Here is a 14,524-nt window from a genome sequence, read left to right on the forward strand (position 1 = left end):
ACTTGGAATGCAAGATTGGAAGAAGATATGAAATTGGGGATTCATGATTTCAAAGAAATGGAGAATACTTTGGACTAGTTTGAAAGCTTGTTGCAACGCAAACAAAGTGATAACCACGGGGGATTGAAGGTTGATGTTGGGTAAGTGATTGCTACATGGATGGAGATGCTGGGTATTTGAGAGGTGCGGGGAAAAATAGACTTGGAGTGCGTGTAAATTGGAACAGATGTTAGAAAGAATGGTCTGGGCATTTTTTTAGAGGAGAATGATGTTGGGCTTTTGGTCTTAACTTCAATGTTAATATCTAAGAGGAGGAGGCCCGATTCTTTTATTGCCGCCATACTTTCACTGATTTTCACCGTTGGACTTGAATTTCGGGCCCAATACCAAAACTATCAACGATGATAAATCAATAAATGAGTGTTCATGCGTTTTTGTAACCTTCCACACCATGCCTACTACTACGAGTCCCAATGATACATCAATGCGGCTTGAGTCCACATAATAAACATTTGTTGAGTTATTGTCTTTATGAGGCGCACCAGGCCCTTTCTTAAAACGCTGGTTGGCCTACATTTATTGCCCATAAATATAAGCAGGGAGAGGAAAGGTGGGGATGAAATGAAATTTGGGGGAACTGGGTTTGAGAAATGTGTTATTTGTTTTTAGCTAATTGCTGTTATTCAAGCCGTTAAATTGAACTTCTCAAAAAAAATATCGTTAAATTGAAAGTTAAGGACCTAAGGTTCAATACAAGTTGAGAGAAGATCAGGAGGTGTTGTAGAGGTTCCTCTGAAGGAGAAGTACTATATTATAGTGCAGTACACAGCTACATAGCCAAATAATCTGAGCTCATACAGATCAAATTTTCATTATTTCAAGCAGAACTATGTCATGTCCAAATCTCACTTTGTTTAAAAAAGAAGAGAAAAAGAAATACAGAGATCAATTTTGTATAACTACTCTTCAGCCGATTACATAGCAAGCAGTAACGGCTAGAAAATTGTGGTGGAACTCAACTACCCATTGATCCTTAAGCTGCCACCAATGCCATGTGCTCTATGAGGTCCAAAACGCGGTTGCTGGAAGCAGAGGCGAAATTACTCAGTCTTACAACTATAATAGATGCCAAAACTACGCACTCACATATGCAAAAGTGATTTGTTAATATTCATATGCAAGTGTATAAAAAATGAATCTTTACCTGTAACCCCATTCGTTGTCATACCACGAAACAAGTTTAACAAAGGTGGGACTCAGTGCTAATCCAGCCTTGGCATCAAAGATGCTGGACCTGGAAGGAATAAGCAAAACAGATAATTCAGAATAAGCACTTGATATTGAGATTATCAAGTGAACTACATAACATAGAGGTGGTCTAGTCCTGCTAGAAGCAGCGAGTCTTCCTTCCAGAAAATCATATATGCTTCGAAACATATATCCCCCAGAAGTTTGATTGATGATTACTCATCATATCGATATTCAGGGTTAGAGAAGAACATAAAAGAATGAATTTCTACCTTGAGTCGCCAACAAAATCATTGGAAACCACATCTTCATCGGTGTATCCAAGAATGCCTCTTAGTGGTCCATCAGCAGCATACCTTTAACAAAATATGAAAGGTGATTCATAAATCCAAAAAAGAGACAGTGGAAGCACATAAAATGCCAAAAACATACCTGATGGCTGCTTTGACATCCTCATAAGAACCACCCTTCTGAAGTCGACAAGTTAAATCTACAACAGATACATTAGGAGTTGGGACACGGAAAGCCATACCAGTCAGCTTTCCGTTGAGTTCAGGTAGAACTTTTCCAACAGCCTAAAATTCCCAGAAAAAGAAGACTAGACATTAGACCTCTATGATTGCGAAGTGAAAATCTACAGAGCTAACAAAAGATAATTTTTCATAGTGGAAGTAGCATCAATGAATATTTGCAGTACTGTAAAGTACCTTTGCAGCACCAGTTGAACTAGGAATGATATTCTGTGCAGCACCTCGGCCACCTCTCCAATCCTTCTTTGATGGGCCATCAACTGTTTTCTGTGTTGCTGTACATATTATATGAGGACAAGTTAATCCCATAATCAATTGACCAGAGAGAGAGAGCGAGAGAGAGCGAGAGAGAGCGAGAGAGAGAGAGAGAGAGACCTGTAGTTGCATGCACAGTTGTCATCAGACCTTCGAGAATGCCAAATTCCTCATGAATCACCTGGACAATAAAATTCATTAATATGTCACAAGGGAGGGACAGTACAGCTTGCTACAAAGTTGCAAGGCCGAGAAGAAGGTAAAAGCATAAGTATATGATAGATGCAGTAGCAGTCTACTTGGCCAGGATGCTAAAGAGAATTATTACACTAAGGTAGCATATACCATTAATTAGTAATTAACATGAATCTGAAATTTGTATCAAGATGCAATCAAAACCTTGGCTAGTGGTGCAAGGCAATTCGTGGTACAACTCGCATTAGAAACTATATCCATATTTGGCTTGTATTTATTCTCGTTTACTCCTACAACAAACATAGGTGCATCAGCTGATGGAGCTGATATAACCACTTTCTTTGCACCACCCTGCAAAGCATAACAGCAAGGTCACCTCAAAGTGGACATAAACTCATAACGAGCAAGAGAGAGCACAAAACTAAGTCAAAGATCCAACCTTTTTATGTAATGCAGCCTTCTCAAGAGTGGTGAAAATCCCAGAAGATTCAACTACATAATCAACCCCATAACTTCCCCAGGGGATCTCTGCAGGGTCCCTGAACACGATTCAGAAGCAAATTTAAAGGTCATATAGACATATAATCCAAATGCTACCATTTCACAAAGAAAATGAAAATGCAGCCAATCATGATGTTCAATCTGCAGAACTTTAAACAGCAAGATAGAACACTATTAAAAATCAACAAGTCAGTACCTTCTGCTCTCAACTTTGATCTCCTTTCCATTTATTTCCAAAGTAGACTCATCCACAACACTAATAGATCCATCAAAAACTCCATGTGTAGAGTCGTACTTAAACATGTAAGCCTAGACAGGAAAAAAAATCAGAATTAGAGATAAAAACAGTAATGTCCCAACCTGCAGTTACTTCAAATCTTTATTTTGTTGAAAGCAACTTCAAATTACTTGAGGAGCACGAAATATATATGTGAGAATCTTTCCAGCAAGTTAAAGAAATGCATGAGTTCTTTTGTGCCAAAAGGGAGTAAATGATATCATTAATCAAACTAATCAGAAATTTCCACCAGTTAAATCCTTGAGCTAATTATTTAAGTTCAGCCATACATGTACACACACACACACACAATAAAAGAAGCAGGAATTTAGAAACACATACAAAACACCAATATATATATATATATATTCCTTTGCAATATGTACTTTTGGTCAATATTAAGCAGTTGTATTAGAAGCAAAACTAATGCTTGCAAACACCCAAAAATAGAGGACAATATCTAATCAGTAGAGAATAATACAAATTGAATACAACTCAATCTTAAGGGTAAACAGTGACTACTACATTAATCACACTGGATGCAACCTAGTTATCAAAAGAAATTGGCATACTGCACAATATACTATTATTATTACTTGTCTACTACTATTATTAACATACTAGTAATACAACACTCTTACCATGTACTTAGGATCAACCATAGGATCATTCACAGCCACCACTTCAATATCATCCCTGGTGGTTGCTACTCTTAAAACCAACCGCCCAATGCGACCAAAACCTGCATGTAATCAGCATAATAATGTTATCATATACGAATTACATATTCCAATTTAGAAGCCAACAAGTTGTCAAAAAATTCCTCCTTCGTACAGAAACAATAGTACATATACTAGCAATTGATTTGTATAGATAAACCTATCATTTTAGGAATCAAAACAAGCTTAGAATAAGCAATCAAGAGCATCATATACGGGCACATACAAAACAAAACAATAATAAATAATAAAAAAACGCAACTTTGATCAACTTACCGTTGATTCCAATTTTGATCTTCCCACCACTCCCTGATCCTAACCGAACCAAAACAATCAAGAGTAAGCTCCTGAGCACTATAAATCAATACCATCATTTCTAAAACAAAAAAAAATATCGGTTCTTACTCTGAATCGTGGGAGGATATTCGGTCGCCGTGGCTTTAATAGGCTGGACACTCCTGCCGCTACTTGTCCTGAAAAAAAAACACATATAATAGTCAATTACAAGAACATAGCATGGAACTGAATCCCCAAACAAACTAATCAAAGCGAGAAGAGAGCCGATTACGCAACTGTAAAGAAGACGAGCCGGATGAGATAGAAGCCCCGAAGATTGATGACTGCGCCTTTGAACAGCTCAAATTGCGCCCAAATCCAACACTTGACACCTGAAATCACCAAAAAAAACAAACAAACAGAGCAATTATCATTTACTGATTCAGTGAGTAGTAATTTCATATCATAAGTCAAACAACAATCAAAACACCAGTAAAAAAACAAACATCAAAACTCAACTCTGCAGCTGAAAATAACTCAATCCCGGTAAATAAAAAATTGAAGGCTACACACACTAGCCGCACCAGAGTTGTATGAAACTGAAGCAGAACTAAGCTTTAAAAAAAAGTGAAAATTGAATTTTGACGTTGTGTTTTTCAGAATCCAAAGCAAACAAAGAATCGGAAATCGGCTGAACAAAAACACGACGCCGTTTAGGGGCGGACAAAGAGACCTTGGAGGAGGCGGAGGTGGAGGAGAAAGAGAGGGTGGAGCGAGAGGCTTCGATCAACGGAGCAGCGGCGGCGGTGGATCTGAGGAGCGCCATTTCTGATTAGAATCAAAGGCTCTCTCTCTCTCTCTAAATATACGAGCTTGAATGAAATGAAAAACCCTAAAAAGCCGAAAGCTTTAAAAAAGCAACTTTTGGAGACTGCGAACAGCTGCCTACCAGAAAACCACCTCTCTCTCTCTCTCTCTCTCTCTCTCTCTCTCTCTCTCTCTAATTTCCGATTTTTTTTTTAAATTTAAATAATTAAAAACCATGCGGAGCTTCCGAGTAGTAAATTATGGATCTCTCTAGTCTCTCCTGCTGCATTCTATTTCTCTGTGTTGTTTACGGGATCCGATCCCCTGCTGCTGTTTCGAATATGTAAACGAATCTTAAGCGTTGATATTTTGATCAGGGGAATTGGACGGTGGATAGGGTGTGAAGGTTGGTACTGTGGTGAGGGTCGAGGCAGGTTATGTGGGAGCTGTGAGGATCAACGTAGGTGGTTTTGTCGTGACGTGGCGGGCTGAGGAGAAAAGGTCGCGTACTCCTCGAAAGCCACGTCGGACCCGTGTGGGCTTTTTTGGTTCTCTTTTCCAGTTTTAGATTTTCTGATGGTCCCTACCTGCGGCCCGGTTCATCTTTCCCCGGTCCGTTGCTCTTTTGGTGTTATGCTCGGCCCTCCACCGGTTTATTATATGGTTTAGCTCTATCAATTCCGCCCTATTTTCCAAGTGTTATTGGCTCTAATAAGAAAGATTACCTCTTACATTACAAAAAAAAAAAAAACATAGGAATGCTTGTGATTATGAACTATGAGGAGAATATGTGACTCACCTGAATTACCATATAGTCATTATGTCATCGTTTTTATGTTTCCATTGTAAAACTATTTTAAATGATTTTCAGTTTAAAAAATGAAATACGGAGGAGTGAATTCGATTAAGTTTGCTCAATAATTAGAAGTACAAAATATATTTTCTTATCAAGATGGGAACTCAATTATGAATTTGCAACTAAAGATGACTCAAAACAAATTGATACCAGAAGGAGACATATGTTTCATTACCTCAAATATTATAGTTCAGCATACGTAATTCTGATGGTGAAATTAGAATTTATTCATATTTTATGCACAAGTGTACAGGTGGTAGTGCTTTCCAACACCACTATGTGACACAAGACTCAGGTATTACTATGCAATTTGATATCATGGGTTGCCAAATTAAAAAAATAATGAGAAGTTTGGGAAATATATTTTCTATTCAGATTTAAACTTTCATAGACAAACAAAATTTATATGACTGGGTTCAAACTTATTTAGAACTTGCATTATTAAGACTTTGAATATATAAATGGTCTACAAGTGGACTAGTGGAAAAAAAAGATTGAGTATAGTTTTATTGACTAACATGTGTTGATATACCTGGTTGACCATTTGAAATACTAAGCTTCGTCACATAACATGCTTATTTGGGAGCTTATAATAATGATATTTAACAAAATAATGGGGAATAATGAAACTTTTGAATTGAACAAACAAAAGGGGTAAGTGCATTGCATGATTGACTTATAATGTTTACGATTGCTTCCATGCCTCTAATAGAATTGTGGTCCGAGATCTAACAGTAGGTTTAGGATTCATAAGTTATAAGTATTCGATAGTTTTTTTCAACGTAGTCTTCATGACTGTACGAGCAAAATATACAATACAATCTCACATAGTATAAATGTATAATGAGCTTCTATATAGATCTATTGAGTAGCGATTGCGAAGCTTATGTCTTATATATATACTTTGTGTATGTATTATACTATTATAATGATTTAAAATTTAAGTTAATTTAATACTGAAACGTAATAGAGTAAACATTTCAATGGCGCACGACGAAAAATAGGTTGAGGTTGAAGTTCTTACTCATATGTCTACTTGTCTAGTGATGTCAATCTTATTTGATTACGTGATCTCCATATTGTTAGTTACTCTAAATAACTAACTAGCCGCAATAACTTTTTTTATCTCTTGAGAGAAAATGAAACTAAGACCCGTATTGATCAAAATTGAGTCTTGAGCTTAAGCTCAAAATTTATCATATGACACGCTCAACTTAATTGCCTTTGAGCTCTACTGGTCCGGTCGTCCCGGTCCATTTAGGCTCAAAATGTATATGATACTTGATTTAGTTTGTTTAGGCTGGTCGAATAAGAGAAAATAAAGTAAAAGAAGAGAAACATAAATATCTCACAAGAGTTGCTAATTTAACGAACCGTGGAAATCGATCCGTGTCCAGGTGGTTTTTGGTGGTCATGTGATTCGTTATTGGAGAAATTATTATATATACCTGCCACATATCTCACGTGACATATTTTATTAATATTATTGATCAATTTTTTACTGTGATTGTTTCTGATTGGTTCTTATATGTAAATAAATTTTTATCATTTTCATCGCGTGTATATTAATCATACAATGACGTAATACAATTAGCTGTGTACAACACATGACAATAACACGTAATATGACGGTACACAGAATAATTAATCTTGGTTATTGTTATGGTCGGGGAGTTCGAAGTGGCAAAGAGAGGGGACCGTCCATCTGGACAGTATCATAGCATAATTCATGTCTTGTTTCCTTGACCTGTCTGCATTATTGCATCTTCCAAAAACAAACAAATGAAACCCAGAATGCGATATCTCAACAAAAAGCCAACGCTGTCAGGAATAAAACATAGTAGCACTCTTTTGTTTGGCAAATTTCATGCGTGGGTGGTAGGTGGGTTGGCTTAAGAAACAAAACTCTTACAGCTATGCACGTGATCTTCCCTAGAAGTAGGAATGCGAGAGAGGCACAACTGTGATGTCCTAAAATATTATGAGCTTATTGGGATAGTGACTTGATATGTCTCCTGTGATAAAGGCTCTCTAGAATTTTCTTTGGCACAATCGAACTTATAAGTACTTGTATTAGTTGTATAACAACGAACAACTAGTAGAAAACACTTGGGTGATAAGTGCTTAATGGAATTTTGTTGCTAGTGATAGATTGATAATGTGTAAGTTCGATGTGAATGTCATATCATGCCTCCCTAATCAGACTCGTAATGGAATAATGTAACTCTCTCTCTCTCGCGTTGATCAGTGATCAAGTTTTTTTTTTCCCTCTCGATCAAGCTGATAGGTGGTTGTTTCATCACAGAGGACCGAGGAGGATGACAAATGATGAACCAAACTAACAAAATAATGTATTGAAAAAAAAAAACAATCTAGCTAGACTTGGGCTCGAGGATAGCAACCCTAAACCCACACTAACGATTCTCAAGAATTAGAAATTCGAAGGGACGACCCAAGATCACCAGAGCACCGCACTGCCGTGGTAAGGTTTTGGTATGGTGTATTGTTGGCGGTGTCGCTCGATGTGTCATGATTATAGTATTCGTTCCATATACTATTGTTTAGTATCGACATACTATTTCTTATTGTTAATGTAATAGGAAACTCGTCTCTACATATATATGTTGGCAATTTAGCATATACTGTTTGAAGGGGTTGTTTACAAACTTCTGAAATTAGTTAGGTTTCAGTTATACCCCTTCGGTTCTTGTCCATTGTAAATTTTGGTTCTTTAGGTAGGGAGGCGAGTGAGAAATGTCAATCGCCAATATCTCTCATGGTTTTAATTTGATGTGTAATATAAAATAGTTTGTGTTTCTGGTAATGAAAGTCTCAAATACGCACACAACTATAAAAGCAGCATAAATGCATAATACAAGGCCAAAGAAAAACTAGATACATCAAGAGGCCCAAATCAGAGTCTTGACCAACTTAGCCTAAACTAAATGGAATGTTGAGTTGTTGTAGAGTCCATTGTTGATTTATAATACTAAATAGCATTCTCATATAGATCTATTTGATTTTTATTGCGATCAAATCCAGAACCTGACTGATAGTTAAGTTACACTATATTAGTATAATAGTGGGTTATAGTCCACACTCGATCTTGTTGTTGTTTAATACTAGTAAGACAGTTACATTCGCCGAAATTATGAGATTTACGTACATTTTAAACTTAGAGAAAATTCTAGAGAGAAATAAAAATTTGTGTACAATGTCATTCAAATATTTGATTTTATTAAATTTGGCCAACTTTTGCAAAGTTGTCAGTTGTCTCAGTTGTCTGTTTACCTCTGAGTCTCTGACTAACTATGTTCATGTATTGCCAAAGATGTCATTCCTTAATTGTGGTATATAGTCCAATGGCAATTTCAAACTTATTACCCATGAAAGAAAAAATTCTTATCTTAACGACTAATACAGATGTCATTAATCGCTTCATTTCTTATTGATTAGTATGGCAATAAAAAAAAATATTGCACATCTATGACTCGTCGTCTATGATTACCTTCACCGGAAAATAACTACAATCACGTAATACATCAAGTAGGAAATAAAACAACTACGGTATATATTATTAATATTCAGAGTGAAGCTTCATTCTGAAATTACAGAGTGAAGTTTCAATTTTGGCACACTTTTCGGTCAAATTTTTTCACCATAAGTGATTTAATATTTAGGTATTTTATTCAAAATCATCTCTACAAAGTTTTATATAATTCAGACATCGTTAAAGTATTGAAATTAGATTAAATTAATGAATGAATTAAAATTGTTCAACATGAACCGTTCGTGTAAATCTTAATTTTAAAAACTCAAACCATTGTCGAATTAGATGAAACTTTGTAGAGATGATCTTGAATAACATACTTAAATATTAAATCACTTTTGGTGAAAAAAATTGACCGAAAAGTGCGTAAAAATTGAAGTTTAACTTTGAATAAGAACTATATATATATATATATATATATATATATATATATATATATATATATACTCTTTAGTCGAGTATTATTCAACTTTGGTCCAAGTTATATATGCACATCCAAAGATTTCGGTCAGAGCAGGCATATGCCAAACGTGAATACCTCCGGAAGCCACAGCTAAAACACCCGGTAAAGAAATTCAATCTTGAGCGAAATAAATACCGCGACTTCGATCTTTTTCAATAAAATCATCACGTAATAAATCAACAAAGCCTAAAGTGATTTCTCTTTCCCCCTCAAGTTTACCTACGACTTAAAATTCATCATGAAGCGATTTGGACGTGAGGAAGTAAAATGCATTAGCTAGCATTTACTTGTAAAGTTGAATGGTAATCAAGCAGCAATGTAAATTCATTGGCAGCTAGGGAAATAGAAATTGCATATGTTGATAATAATTAACTTCCCTTAATACAGTCGAACCTCATAACTGTTACTTCTCAAATTCTATGAACACCTGAAGGATTGAATATTTCCCTCGTCATCTTGTCACATTTTCCACCCCTCCCCTCAAAGAGTTACGGTAGATGTGAATGACATAATATGGTGCTCTGTAAACCCTTGAATAATATTCCTAACTGAGCCTATAACCATTACTCACTGCACCTTGCCATCTCATTATATAAACAAGCTTCTGCTCATTCACCTGAACCACACCTCTCGGCATTCTGAGTTGTATCAGTTAAGATTTTTCTCCCCAGAGTACAAGCTACTTCTATATTGCTTTCAATCTATTGAAAAAATGGCCAACCCCAACGAGAAGAACACCATTCCACCTGCGTCCTCTGAAACTGTGATGCCCACCGGCAACGAAAACGCTGCTGCTCCTCTCGGCACTGCTGTGAATGACAACCGTGTCGAGGGTTCTGAGATACCGGTGGTAGTTATTGCTAAAAAATGTTATGTTCCCGTTGCGGAATTCGAAGACAGTGACAACCAGGAGTATAATATACTCTATTGTCCCACAACCGGAAAAGGGATGAAGAAACGCCCTAGCTCTCCTGGCCAACTTCAGCCGTCGGAAGTCATAACAACTGCACAAACCAGGACCGGCTCGAAAACTTCTCCCCGGAGGAAGCTTTACAAGGATGGGCCACAAGCTAGGGGAGGAGCTCCTCCTACAGTTGAAGATCATGGAGAAGCTGCTGATCAGAGAGGTAATATGAAACACCCTATAATAGTGCATGCATGACACAATACAAATTGGAGATTCTTTTTTTTTTTTTTTTGCATTGATTAGTTATTTTGCTTCTTCAGCAATCTAGGTTATTCTCATTGCTAACTTGTTGAGCATCCGAATTCATTGATCTTACTGCATGTAGATCCTCCGGCTGTGATTTACAAGTTTCCATGGGATTTGAATAAGTCCCCCCCTAGGGATGATGATGATGTTGGTGATGATGATGATGGTACGGTCGACGACATCGGACCCGGGTTGGTTGCATAAACCTCAGAGTTCATGAACTGTTGGCATCGAATAAAGAAGTCGGTGTTTGTTTGTGCATCGACGATTGCCCTAATTTCAATCTATAGTTTGAATAACATGTGAAATTGGTTATATATAAATCCATGCATCTCAATGTTTTTAATTTAAGTAATTATTGTACCCGATCAACAAGAAAATATTGCGGCGAGCTGCAACTGTTAGCTCGTTGTGTACGTTGATCTTTAAATGATAGTTCGTTATGAACGCAATATTTAAATATGAATGTGATTTTCTTATTATCTTCTTATGTTAATGTTTGTTTATTAATTATTATATGATCGAACTGTTTATTTCCATTTATTTTACGTATATCGAAAAATTATACACTTATGAGACGATAATTTTTTTAAGTTTGAGAATGGTGAACTTTTTTTTTCATTATTTTGGTGGATGTTAATGAACATATCTTTTCAATTCAAGTTTAATCCTACAGCATGTATACTTGTCTAACTTTATCAATTTGTTTTCACTGCTGGTTCATTTTGCTTGGTTAAACCTGGTTAAACAAAAGAATGAGAATGAGAATGAATGAATGATGTTTAATCTCTCTCATGCTTTCTCCTTCCGGCTCATTCCCAATCTCATGCTAGATTTGTAGACGATCCTGAAGCAGGTGGCTAGATAGCATGCTCACAAAAATTATGTAATTGTAAGGAGAAATTTTGAGATCTATCTATCGCATCGTGCATTTTTGCGAAAGTTTTAATATAAATTAGTTGGCCAACTAAGAATATGTTTCTGAGGTTTGTTTTTTGTTTGTAAACTTCTGAAGTTAATTCTAACTATGTTTGTGCATATATATTACCCACATTTTGTCAAAAGTTTTATGTGCACTATTTATTCCAACAACCTACTATATATATAGGTTGTGCTATTAGACGTGAGGTCATTACTCATTTTAGCTTATTTGATTTTTCATTCACCTATCGAAAAACGATTTTTGGTGCATTTTAATGAACATATATCTTCAAGTTTAATCTGCTGTGTGTGTATACTTGACTAACTTTATCAACTACGACTCTACGAGACATTCGACATTGTCTAAATACGAAACAAAGGACACCTTTTTCACTGGTTCATTTTGCTTGATTGAACCTGGTTAAACAAAAGAATGAGAATGATGCTTGATCTCTCATTCTCTCTTTCCGGCTCATTCCCAATCTCATGCTAGTTTTGTAGACGCACCTGAATTCCTAAGACATGTAGCTAGATAGCATGCTCACTAAAATATGTAACTATAAGGAGAAATTTTGGGATATAAAATAGACGGGATGCATTTTGCGAAAGTCTTAATGTAAATTAGTTGGCCAACTAAGAATATGTTTATGAGGTTTGTTTTTTGTTTTTGTTTTTAAACTTCTGAACTTAATTCTAAATATATTTGTGCAAATATATCATCCACATTTTGCCAAAAGTTTAAATGTACAATATTTAATCCAACAATCTACTATATACATAGGTCATGCTATTAATATTAGACGTGAGGTCATTACACATTGTAGCTTATTTGATTTCTCATTCACCTATCAAAAAAGATTTTTGAAACAAGGGCAGGCGCACCTTCCATAAGCTTGAATGAATGAAGGAATTCATAGTAAAATTCTGTGATTTTGCTCATATATTTCAAACTATATGATGTTTGTAGTATATAATGACTCTAATAGTCAGGACTGATATATAAACTAACCGAATGTTTTCAAGTCCTCTTTATTGTTCTTTCTTATAAAACAAACGTGGTTGACAACTAGTGTCGAACTTTTCAAGCCCCTCTACATTTTTCGTTCTTATCAAATAATGAACTAATATGCGACAACTAGTGTTAACTTACAACCAAGAAACAAAATCTCTCCGATATATCCTCAAATATCTTCTTTTTTAAAATGAAATAAAACGATATATCTTAAGGGTAAATATTTTATTTTTTCCCGTATCTGCGATATTTCTCCGATAACATAAAATATCTCCGATATTTCTCCGATAACATAAAATATCTCCGATATTTCTCCGATATTTCTCCGATATTTACGATATATCTGATATATCTTTGATATTTTAGAAAAATATTTAAAAATCTTCACTTAAAAAATTTAACTCAATTTGAGGATGTTTCGGACTCTCCTTGACCTAGACTTTTTGATTAATTAACCACCTCGAGCCTCGAGGGATATAAAAAATAAAACTAGAAGAGTAGTCATTCAATCGACTAATTTTTAATTTTTCGTAAAAGATATCAAGATGAGAAGTGAAAGTTCAAGTCTTAACCCTTAAAAGTCAAGCTATATCAGTGACCAATGCTCTCCTTAATCTTGAGGGAATCCAAAATAAAGGGTCACAACGTAGTCTCACACTCTCATGAAGGTCATAAGAGAATATCCAGAATTTTAGTAACAAGTGTTCACCTCAAGGAATATAGAAAGAGTAGTAATCTTTATCTCCTTGACGTCATCTCAAAAGATATCTAGATAAGGAGTGTTCTCCTCGAGCACTATTAGGGAAAGTAAGAAAACATGAGTTCTCTCATACCTTCATAGATTGCTAGCAACCCGTGAACCTATCATGGAATGATGATAATACTGAAATTTGCTATGCGTATTTTAGCACAAACTAATTCCTCTTCATGTTGCTAGTGAACCACTTCAGAATGACATTGATCCTCGTCATGATTGGATTATGCATGCACACCTCGATGATGAAAATGACAACCCTCTTGCACGTCGTAAAAAAGGCAACTAATTTTAGAATTGATGTAAACAAGGTATTATCTGATGAAGTTGGAGACCCGGGAGATGATTTTGATAATGCTAGTGTGTGGGGCGGTGTAGCAACTCCAGATAGTGATGATAATGGTGGTGGTGGTAATGGTGATGGTAGTGGTGGAAGTCGACAAGGTGGTAGAGATACAAGGTTTGAATATTGACAATTTTATGTATGTGGAGAATTTGAACAGTTTACTTGTGAAAGTAATTTTGATCATGCTACCCAAGATCAGAATCATGGATCTAGGTACAGGAGGAGGACAAGAGGAGCCATTGATAATCAAAATATTTCATCTGATGTTAGTTCAGTTGCCTTAAGTTTTGATTATATCAGTTTAGGCACATAGCACAGTGGGATGTCAAACGAATAACATGAAGTCAACTATCAATCTGGTCATCCTATTTACAATTATGGTCAGTTTGGAGACGTTTATGATCAATTATCGAGTTCGGTTCATCCTTACTATCCCATTCTCGGAGAAACCGTTAGTAGTTCAAAATAGATATATGACTATCATGTTAACCATTACAATTCGTACTTTATGGCTCGTATGTCTTGGGCAAAGTATTATAGTTTTGTTGACCAACGTGCATCTTTTCAATAATAAATAATTGTATTTGGTACTAGATAAAAT

The 14,524-nt window shown here is 35.7% G+C and overlaps 1 protein-coding gene across 1 annotated transcript; it reads right to left on the minus strand.

Annotated features, from left to right (window-relative positions):
- Positions 1-834: 834 nt before the first annotated feature.
- On the minus strand, positions 835-4,956 carry LOC126789186 (glyceraldehyde-3-phosphate dehydrogenase GAPCP1, chloroplastic). The gene is made up of 14 exons (XM_050515276.1): positions 4,735-4,956; positions 4,299-4,393; positions 4,131-4,198; positions 4,002-4,040; positions 3,648-3,748; positions 2,926-3,038; positions 2,668-2,767; positions 2,433-2,579; positions 2,154-2,214; positions 1,956-2,053; positions 1,681-1,823; positions 1,521-1,604; positions 1,205-1,294; positions 835-1,082 (listed from the first exon to the last, which is right to left on the minus strand). The coding sequence occupies exons 1-14, from the start codon at positions 4,825-4,827 to the stop codon at positions 1,034-1,036; spliced, it is 1,281 nt and encodes a 426-aa protein (XP_050371233.1). The 5' UTR covers positions 4,828-4,956; the 3' UTR covers positions 835-1,033.
- Between the last annotated feature and the right edge of the window lie 9,568 nt (positions 4,957-14,524).

This window comes from Argentina anserina, chromosome 3 (genome assembly GCF_933775445.1).
Source record: "Argentina anserina chromosome 3, drPotAnse1.1, whole genome shotgun sequence".
Classification (NCBI taxonomy): domain Eukaryota; kingdom Viridiplantae; phylum Streptophyta; class Magnoliopsida; order Rosales; family Rosaceae; genus Argentina; species Argentina anserina.